This window comes from Antrostomus carolinensis, unplaced genomic scaffold (assembly GCF_000700745.2).
Source record: "Antrostomus carolinensis isolate BGI_N321 unplaced genomic scaffold, ASM70074v2 scaffold18666, whole genome shotgun sequence".
In the NCBI taxonomy this organism is placed as follows: Eukaryota; Metazoa; Chordata; class Aves; order Caprimulgiformes; family Caprimulgidae; genus Antrostomus; species Antrostomus carolinensis.
Window position 1 is genome coordinate 12862 of NW_010324198.1, and position 11274 is coordinate 24135.

At 40.6% G+C, this 11274-nt stretch overlaps 1 protein-coding gene across 1 annotated transcript; it reads right to left on the minus strand.

Annotated features, from left to right (window-relative positions):
- Nucleotides 1-755: 755 nt before the first annotated feature.
- LOC104527203 (lysine-specific demethylase 4B-like) lies at nt 756-6663 on the minus strand. The gene is made up of 4 exons (XM_010170862.1): nt 6504-6663; nt 4236-4411; nt 3258-3372; nt 756-953 (listed from the first exon to the last, which is right to left on the minus strand). The coding sequence occupies exons 1-4, from the start codon at nt 6642-6644 to the stop codon at nt 756-758; spliced, it is 630 nt and encodes a 209-aa protein (XP_010169164.1). The 5' UTR covers nt 6645-6663.
- Between the last annotated feature and the right edge of the window lie 4611 nt (nt 6664-11274).

Consider the following 11274-nt stretch of genomic DNA (forward strand, 5'->3'; position numbering starts at 1 on the left):
TTGCACGCAAATGTCAATATTTATTAGTCACATCGAGATCTTCAGCAAAGCTCTTCTGGGTTGCTAAGTCTCTGTGGTTTTACTTTTAAATATGAGGCTTGAGAAAAAAGAAGTTAGAATAGTTCTTGGTAACTTATTCCAGATTTCCTGGCTTCTTAATTTCATCCTTATCTATTTATTATTTTTGTGGAAAGTTATTTCCAACCATTCTGCACATCAACAGTGTTGAAAAATGCTTCATGTGATTCTAAGAATTAACTGTGAAGAAGTAACCCTTTGACCTACCTTCTCCCTGGGGCTGGAAGCATATTTACATATTGAAATAATCAAAATTTTAAAGGAGCAGATGTTTCCTGCCTACAGCACAATACAAGAACAAGTCTTTCACTGCTAAAGTGCATCTGAAGCATCTACATAGTCCCATCACCACTTGCTCTCCTACATTAGTACAAGTGCTCTTCTCCTGCACCTCAGCTTTCAAAACCCTGCAAGTGTTGAAATCTGGTTTTCCTCATAATTTCAACAAGTCTTCCTAATTCTGCTACTTTTCTAGAAAGTCAGGAATTAGGCCTCCCAGCAAGTCAGCATGAAAGTAAAATTGCTTTCAAATGTAGAGTAGGAGAGGAGAAAAAAAATGGGAAGTGAGAGATAAAGTAAGCCTGATGGAATTAGGTAATCCTGAAGAAAAGGGTATTGCAGTGGTCTTCAAGTGAGGGTAAAGATACGTAGCCACTATCTATTAGTACTCTAATCACTTACCAGGATTTTGGCTCCCCAAAATGCAAGTAGTTGATACTGTAGAGATCCATGTCCTCTGTATGCCAAGCAAATGTTGTCTTCCACATCCCAAAGTAGAGGTAGGGAGTGTTTACACCTTCTATGATAATGCCACACTCATGTTCCACCATGTCCAAGAGGGTGTTCAGATTGCCAATATTCCATTCTTCCACATCCTGTAATTCAAAATAAGAGTTTTGTACTGGAACATATCAGGACTTGCTATAGCAGAATAATAGCCCACAGCTTCCTTTCAGTATCTTAATGTGGATATCTTCGTGTTATCTGCATTAATTTAATTCCACCTGCTTCCAGAAAGCTTACTTTTAATGTTCATCAATAACCATGAAAAAGATGCATTACCACTACTTTGTGGCAAAGGGACTGATTCCTAGTTTCTCACTAAATGAGCTCACTGAAGAGGCACTTGTACTATGTAATACCTTACCATTAAGTAACTGTTCTACTAATCAAACATAAGATAAACTAAATGTAAAATACACTTCTCTCAATGACATATTCCATCCAAATGTTCTTCACCTGATGAACATGCACTAGCTGATAAGAAACACTAGACTCACAGAATCGTAGGGGTTGGAAGAGACCTCAGGAGATCATCCAGTCCAACCCCCCTGCCAAAGCAGGGTCACTACACCAGGTTGCACAGGAAAGTGTCCAGGTGGGTTTGAACATCTCCAGAGATGGAGACTCCACACCCTCTCTGGGCAGCCTGTCCCAGTGTGACTGGAATCCAGACAGACTCCAATGTGGCCAAAGTGGCAGAGGCCTCTACATCAGCTCAGTGCTTCAGATAAAGGACAGGGAAGACAGTTTTGTCACTATCACTATTTAAACAGAAAGAGCAATAAAAAGATCTAAATCCAGTAGTTGGTTTTTCCCTACTAGTGTGAAACAGAAAAGCCACATCAAATGGTACAAATATTTAACCTTGAGATTGCCTGAAGAGTAATACAATCTCCAAAAGGAAACCAACAGTCTCCTTCACATCCCTTTTCCCCAGGACACTTGATAGACATGCAAGTAACTGAGAGGTATGTGAGCAATCCCAGCTTCATGCTGCTGGCTGCAGGAACTGCAAGACAGCGAAACTCAAGCTGCTCAATCTTGAAGCTTTCTAAATCAACCTAAAAAAAAAAAACCAAACCAACCCAAAACACAGGGGCAGGGAGGAAAGAGCTGAAGAAAGGAAGCAGCTGGCAAGCAAGATGAAAAGGAGTGCAGAGGGAAAATGTTTTTCATGACTTCCACCTCATTGCTTTCAGCACTGTCAGTAGCTGAACAATAGGAAACGTTCTTTAGGTGTGACTGCTAATTCAGTTATTTAATTTCTGATTATAGGAACTTGAAGGACACACAATGTATCTTCAGTACATTGCAGAACCTGCTTTTCCTAAAGCTTGTGTTTGTGCTTGATTATGTCACCTTCCCTGATCACACCGTGGACAAGAATGTGATACTCTCACCAAAGCACCAAATACTACAGATAACTTTGATGTCCATGGCTGTGAAGGCCTCAGATATCTATGTTTATTCCAATTAATTCCATATTAAACTACACTGATAATAAAAAGACACTTATACATTAACACTCAGTTTATACTGCAGACAGACAACACTCCAAAAAAAAAAGGGGTTTCTTTCCACTTAAAAGAAAATTACAGAGGAAGGACACTTAAATTGGCCACCTAAACAGAGTAACATGGTAAGAAACCTTTATCATTTACAGCAGAAGAAACCACAGTAGAATTACTTTAAGCATAGGATGCAATTTCATCAAGGAAAAGCTTAAACAATTTGAATTGTATAATAATTTAGCATGCAGGTGCATTGTATCCTAATATAGCTGCTCAAAAAGAAAACATACAAATGCAAATATTTTAGTTGTGTTAAGAATCAAATAAAGTAGTTTAGATGAAGCACACGGTTCCTCGAAATGCTGCTTTTTTTCTGGCTCTCTAAGGTGCTTCAGCAAAAATCTCTATTTTATTCCCTTTAAAAAAGAAAAAGAAGAAAAAAAGAACCAACTCCAGCATGATAGAGGTCAGGATCAGTAGCTCACTTTTAATTTACCTGCATACCATCACGTATACCTGGACATTATCATTATGATACCAGTAGTTTTCTTTAACAACCTTTTCTGCAAGCTATACACAATTTTTGGCCACGTAGAATCATAGAATAGTTAGTTCATTAGAAATAATCTAAATCACTTTTTTCCCCATTTTTCTAGTAAAACTAAGCTTTTCACAGCTTCCATTGACTCTATTATCCTGAATCTCTGGGGAAGGTGACAAGTTTAGCCACACTTTTGCAATGAGAGGAAAAATAAAGATATTCTTCAGGTTTTTTAAGGTTGCTAAATCAAATAAATTCTGAATTACTGTTCCTTGATGAGGAAAGAGCAATAAAGAAGTCAATATATGTATTTAAAATAAATAAAAGAGGAGCATTTCACTTACTGCATCATATAGTGAGCCACTGATATCAGCCCCATAAATTGGTGAGACAAATGTGAGGTTCTTCCAGTACTTGCGCTCCAAGTCTTCAAAATCTTGATGGCGTGGAGTACAATACCTGACAAGAAAATGGGAAAGACAAGGATGTAAGAAGTCCTAAGGAGTGATCATCACAGACTGATAAATGACCCAAAAGAAGCGTGCATTTTAAAGCAGGCACACTCAGGAGGTTACTGAAACTGCATTTTATTTTTAATTCTACTCAGATTAATGTAATTTACTGCCTTTTAAATCTTTCTACAAAACCTCTTAACACATATTGACTAACAGGATGTGCACTGCTGTGAAGCACCAGATCCCCCCCTCCCAAAGATGTGAGATGAAGTTATTAACCAGGGAGCTGAAGTCAGGTAAAGCACTCATGTATATGTTGAATTAGCAATATTCCAAAGTTGATTGTATGATGTCAGTATTGCTGGAGTTAAAACCCAAGGTACTGCAGAGCTCTGGGAAAGTGACTCTGGAAAAAGGATGCACCTAGTTTGTATGAGTTGCCTTGTCCCAGTTAACTGAAGTGCTCTACAAATTTCCCAGTCGCTTGGAAAGACACTCATGTTCTTAGCATTAGCTCAGGTACCCCAAGATACTTGTCCTTCTACCTCAGCAACAGAACATTTACCAGAACAACCATTAATAAGCCAAGAGCTACTCTCTGAATCCCAAGTCCTTCTTTTCAGGCAGATTCTTAGGCAAATACTGACTTTGAAGAATCTTTCTATACCAACTCCCAGTAAAAGATCTAAAATACACCAAAAGCCACCAAATTACAAAGTTGTTTGTGATTCTGGCTGTAAGCTTTGAATAAAAAGCTGCTTCCCCAAAAACACTTCCTATTTAACAAGGCTGCATTTTCTCTTCAGCTTGTTTCTAGAAAGAAAGGCTTTCCACACAATGTGAGCACATCACTTAACACCAACATACTTCTCACTGTTAGCCAGACGTCGGTATTCTCCCACAGTCATAGGTTTCTTCTGTATATTATACTGGGTGAATAACCCCGACTGTCCAGTAACCACCTGCTGAATAGGAGCTGGGATAACCATGTCATCTATGTCATCATAAGTTTTTCGGGGCTTCCATTCCTTGGGAGGAATCACCTGGAATTGAGGAAAAAAAAAAAAAAGAAATAAAATAAAAATCACTTCAGGTTGACAAGAAGCAAACACAAGTTCTACTGAAGGAAAAACCGCTGAAGTGGAAGGTATTTCAGCCTGCTGCTGCAGGTTATCAGATAACAGCAGCATCTCAAATAACCAGCACATATGACAAGACACCTGTTCTGCATCTGCTGAAGCGCAGGACTGGCTGGCACGGTTAAAGGGCTGACAGCCTGCCTGCTAGCAGCCCCATCGGCCAGCGGCACAGGAGATGGCCAGTGACGATAAAAAGAGCTATTCCAAGGAAATAGACTGCATGCCAGAAGGACAGCACGTGCTTTCCCTCCACAACAGCATTTCCCCTCTCACCTACCATTCCTCAAAGCTGCATGAAGACTCCAGCAGCCTTATCAATATGCTGCACCTAAAGTCCATAACCTTTTATAGTAGTCAAAGCAACTATTCCATCTCGAAAATCACTTACATTAGGGTTTTCTTGAAGGAGTAGGGTTTTTTTGTTTGGTTTATTTGGGTTTTTTTAACTAGGAAGGCTCAAAATCCTGTTGCATTATTGCTGTTAATGATTCTGTATTTGTAGGTGACACATCGGGGTCCGACTCCTCACATGAAAAGGAGTGAGGGGTAAAAAAGAACAAAAGAAAACCGTGGGGAACAAGTCCAGAACTCTTTCCTCATTCCTGGAGGCTGTGCAAAAAAAGTGCTGCAAAGTACTGCTGAATCTAGAAGAAAAAGCTGTAATTTTAAACAGAAGAGCTGCCAACAATTCTAGGCTCAAGATCAGAGAACAATCAGTAGGACATTCAGCGGGCATGTGGAATGAAAAAATAAAGTATCTGCAATCTAACTTGGTATAAGGATTAACCAAAAAAAAAGTTATAGGAACTGGAGGACAAGTTGGTGATTTTCGTGGGTGTGGTTCCTCCGGGATATGATGAGTGCTACTTCCATTACAAGGCTATGAACTGCAGTTGCAAGAGACACCAAAATTAACTTGAAATGATCAGATTTAGTCCTACAAGTGGAGTAATTTCTGTACGACATCTGGAATTCACCAACAACCTTTATTAAAATAATCTACCCTAGCAGGCTCATGGAATGTAATTGCTAGCACACTTGAGTGGACAAGGAAACACTTCACAGAGAGCTTTTTATCAATATCTAGCTCTATTTAGAACTGTAATAAAAACAGTAATTGACCTATGTTTTAGAAGAAATAAGAAATATTTCATGCTAACTACTTTATTTCTCTGCTGTGCTTTATTAACTTCTGCTAAATACCACACGTAACAACTACACTGTCAGGACAAATTATCTCCCTCAGCTTATGGTGCAATATGACACAGTCACAAAAATACTCTTTCTCATCAGTTAGTCCTGATTTTTCCACGCAGTTGTAGGTCAAGTACTGGAATTTAGAAGCTTCACATGATGACTGATGACTTCTCATAATGTTTCATCAGTTTCAGTGTAAAGATGCAGATGGGCAGGAAGCAGAAAGTTGTTTTAGAGCTGGCTGAAGAACTGCTTCCTAAGGGTCAAAAAGGTTTTCTGGTATTTTTGGGAATCACACAGGACACATTTACAGGTCTAGATTCAAGTCAGCATAAGGTGGTAACCCAGAACATAAAAAAGGCAAGAGTAAAAAGTCTGCTCCCGTTCATATGATATGATTTAGGTCCTCTCCACCATCAAAACCTAAGGAGACTTCAAAAGCTTGACCCTTTACCCTGCACTCTGGGGGAGCTGAAAAGTTCGTGCCTCCAGCCCTTGAGGACCTTGGCTACCACTATCAGTGTCCTCAGCAACAGAATCAGGAGATGGAAATACCCTGAAGCCATCTCTGCAAGGGCTGGGAACATCCTTGTTTTCCAGTTAGGGATGAGGAAGAGACATCTGCAAATAAACACTTCTTTAACTCTTCTGCAAGGCCTGCAGCTCCTCTGCCTTTCCACTCCCCGTAAGCCGAAACAGAGACTGTAAGTACTGTGCAAGAGTGATCTAACTTCATAGAGACCTCACAGAAAGCAGAGCCTCCAGGAAGCTTCCAACTACCTCAGGTAAGGCAACTCACCTTGGCCAGCCCTGCTCGGTGAGCTCCTTGTGATTCCATGTAAGCGATGTACTTCCCAAAGTCCCGAAACTCCTCCAGGGTGGGGCGGAAGGTCATGATCTTACAGCCAGGGTTCTGCGGACTCGGGTTTTCCGACCCCATATTTCTAGCACGGCAGCAGCGCCTGGAAAGGGGAAACAAAAAGGGAAAAAGAAAGGAGAGAGGCAGGAAAAAAAAACAAAAAAAGCCTGGTTAAAAACCTTTGTTTTCTTTCTATTTGCTCTAATGAATTTCACACAAAGGTATTACAGGATATGTTTTTAATTTCTCTCTCTCCTATCCCCCCAAGAAGCATTTCTAAGTACAAACCTCTAACATGGATATGACGAGCTCCAGACCAAAAATCCACTCAGTCTGTTTCTTAGCAGGGCCCTAAGGAGGGTCAAGTATCAGTGAACTCCTGACACCAGTATCACCCGAGAGATCGGATGGGGCCTAAATATAGATCCTGGACTTCACATCATCCCCTCCATTCATCATATAAAGTTGTGTCTCATGAGAACAGTGGTGACAAACAACAAACTTCTCACTACTTTCAGCATCAGTGCACTGCATTTGTGGACATTTTCTGTATCTATGTTCAAAAACAACAGCTTTGGACAATGTTCTTTTTTTTTTCCATGTGCTTGGCTATATTAAAAGTGATAAAATTAGGTTTTTTAAAATGTAACTTCATTACCCTTTGTATTTGCAATGTACCCAGACAAAACGAATTCTTAAAAGAATGCAGATGCACAATTTCAAAACATTTTTCAACGTTAAAAAGAAAAATTGCTCAATTAACTTCACAATTTGCAGGGGAGGAAAAAAAATCCAAAACAATTCAGGATGAAATCACTATTTTTTAAACGGATCTTTGTCAGGTTATGCTGGAAACTTATAAGGCAAACAACATTTTTTTTTTACAGCATTTCAGTTGCAAACATAACTAGGAAAATATTCTCCATGTTAGAAAAGCAGCCACAGCACGTACAATACGCTCAGGCTATCACGAGAGGGCACTACGGGGCTTTGAAGGAATAAAAAGTGATTTCTAAATCCCAAGCAAAGTCCGGTTGGATTTAAATTGATTTCAAACTAGGCAAGAATTATTCCAGATGCTACTCAAAGTACAATTCGTGTTAGAAAAATCAAACAAACAACAAAACAAACAAACAAAAGAGATAAATACTGCTAAATCAGTGTTTTCCCCAGTGAGCACGGTACAAAACTCACTTCTCCAAAGAGACAGCAGATACTCTTGCCTACCTCCTACAATTAAAAACAACATCACACCCACATTAGGGCAGACTCAACATCCAGTTCACCCAGGCACATTTCAAAGGCAAATGTACAGTTTTTACTTGTGGGCAGACTCAACATCCAGTTCACCCAGGGCACCAAGGTTTCCTTTACAGTTATAACTAGGTAAAAAAAATATATATATTTTTTTCATTTCAAAGGCAAATGTACAGTTTTTACTTGAAATTTTAGAAAACAGAAAATTTTACCATTTTTCAGAGTAACTTCTATGTAAAATTAGTTTCAAAACAACGGTTTGCAAGTCTAAACCCTTCCCCAGTGCAGACTTTAAAGGAATTTCATGTATAAAATCACAGCTTCTCACATGCTGAGCCTGTCCTCTATCACCTGCCTGGTGCAGCGTTACCGCAGCGCGACACCAATGGTGATGTCAGAAGAGACGCAGACTTTAAAGGAATCTCATGCATAAAATCACAGCTTCTCACATGCTAAGCCTGTCCTCTATCACCTGCCTGGTACAGCGTTACGGCAGCGCGACACCAATGGTGATGTCAGAAGAGCTCTTTAAGGCCAGGTTGGATGAGGCTTTGAGCAACCTGGTCTAGTGGAAGGTGTCCCTGCTGCTGGCAGGGGGGTTGGGACTGGATGAGCTTTGAGGTCCCTTCCAACCCAGACCAGTCTGGGATTCTGTGATTCCCAAGCCAGCAGCCAGAGATGCAAGGCACACTCCATAATAAAAATCAAACACTAAACCCCAATATTATTGCACAATATCCCAAAGCAAAACCAACTAAGAAAAAAGAGACTATTCACCCCAACAGATCCAACAGACACTGCTGCACTCTTAAAACAAAGAGGTTCTTTAACCAACCCCTTCCATCTTCAGGTGGCCCTGCCTGAAGAGATTTCCAACCTTGCCGCACGGAAGTCGGGGTCAACATTTTAAGACAAGAAGCATGCTTCACCCACACCCACAAGAACAAATTACTACACATATGTTTTGCAAAAACACAAAAAGAGGAAACAGCATCTCCCATCCCCGAGACAAACCACGGGAGCTGATAAGCTCCAGGCATCCATCTGCTGGAGATTTCCTCCAAACTACTGAAGAAATCATTTTTCACCCGGAAAATATGTCTGGTCCTGGTGAAGAGTCAGAAGAAAAAGAAAAGTGACTGTTGAAGAAGTGGGACACAGAGAGAAACCATCACCAAACTCCTATTCCAATGCAATCTTACTGAGAATACTTCTGCTATTTTTAAATTGGGTCTAGAAATGCCAGGAAAGTTCAGCCGAGCGGGAAGCACCCAGTCAGGCTCCGCAGCAGCACCGGCTCATCGAGAGTATCTGGCTCAGGGAAAGGAACTTGAATTCCGTCCTGAGGAGGATCCATGCCAGCACCATCTGCTCCAGGGATACCTTCCCAGGATTTGCAGCTTTAACCACAACCAGGAGAAAAAAAATAATAAAATAGTCAAAGTCAGGTTTTATCCCATTTTTTCCTCATCATCTCCAGCAATTACTATTTTATTTATTTTATTTATTTATTTATTTATTTTATGCTCCAACAGAGTGGGGGGGTGTCAAAAACTACTTAATACAAAGCTTAATCAATTAATTAAAGGGTCTACCTGCCTCAATACAAGCAATGTCACTCGGCACTCTGGAACTCTGCAGTGTGGAGACAGCAGAGGAAAACAGATTTTACCATGTTTAATCCTATCTCTTTATTCAATAAAGGACCACCTTAACACCTACCCTAGATAATGTTTGCTGCAATGTATGTTCATCTAACTAAACTAATTAAGCTATTACAAAAAAAATAGTCACAGATCTCACAGGAAGGCAGAATCAGTCCAACTACTTCAGTTGGAGAAGCGGCCAAAGCCTGTACGTGACTCTCCCCACTAGCCCCAAGGAGCTGGGAACACTCAAGCCCCAGAGAAAGCTTTGGGAGAAAAGAATTTCTTTAACTACAAAATATTAATGTATTTTGGGTAAATAGCAGTAGTATTTACTGTTAATTCCTTCCCAGCTCCCAGTCTAAAGGAGGACAAGAGGCTGAGGCAGTGGGACAGCCCACAGCTGCAGCTTCCTGATGGGATACTGCGTCCAGTTCTGGAGCCCCCAACATAAGAAAGACATGGACCAGTTAGAACTAGTCCAGAGGAGGCCACGAGGATGATGCGAGGGCTGGAGCACCTCTCCTATGAGGACAGGCTGAGAGAGTTGGGGCTGTTCAGCCTGGAAAAGAGAAGGCTCCGGGGAGATCTTATAGCAGCCTCCCAGTACCTGAAGGGGCTCCAGGAAGGCTGGGGAAGGACTTTTCATAAGGGCAGTTAATGACAAAACAAGGGGAAATGGGTTTAAGCTGAAAGAGGGGTGGTTTAGATGAGATATTAGGAAGAAGTTTTTCACTGTGAGGGTGGTGAGACACTGGCCCAGGTTGCCCAAGGAAGTTGTAGATGCCCCCTCCCTGGAAGTGTTGAAGGCCAGGCTGGATGAGGCTTTGAGCAACCTGGTCTAGTGGAAGGTGTCCCTGCTGCTGGCAGGGGGATTGGAACTGGATGAGCTTTAAGGTCCCTTCCAATCCAAGCCATTCTATGATTCTATGATTTCCAGGAGATGATCTCAATAAACCAGAGCTGCAACAATTCTCACCAGCATCACTGAGGAAGATTTCACAGCAGAATCCAACTGTTCTGAGAATACTGAAAGCATTTCTCATGCACAGCTCTGCCATGCAGCGGGGATGGTGACAATGTGAACAAACTCTTCTCTCATCACTATTAATAGTGAAAAGGATGATTTTTCAGAGACTCTAAGCCCCTATTAGTTCTTGAGAAGAAGCATAAAGGTATTATTCTCAGCTGGGTGCATTCTGTTTCTTTGTAAGAGAGACTAATAACCTGAAATATTACTAAAACCTTCTAATTTGCAACCATGGTAAGGACACACTAAAACTTGTCTCCAGAGGGATGAACTCAGTAGACACAAAGAGCAGAGTTTTTAATTTCAGTGACTTTTACATGAGACTGTTGCCTCTAAAACTGATGTGAACCAAGACACTTTTGTGACTGAAATCCTGTACCTGTTGATTGAAACCTTTGTAAAGCACAGAAAAAGCCCAAGAAACCCAGCAGAGACCAACGACTCGTGCTTGCTAAAGGACTTCCAGGATGGGGAATCCTTCCTCCAAGGAAAGGCTTGGGATTTTCAAGTAGCTTCCCACTGCTCCCCAACTACTGATCTCAGAGGAGTTGATAATTCCAACTATTCTCCTCTGCCTTTGAGTCAGGGGGTAACTTGGACTAAAGGTAGTGAATATTAGTGGAAATTAACCTGCCTGTAGGCACCATTTATTATTATATTAAATATATACTATAATCTATATATACTATACTATAATAGTATTATATATACTACTATTACAGTATATATTTAGTATATAGTATAATATATAGTATCCAGTATATACTATAGAGTATAT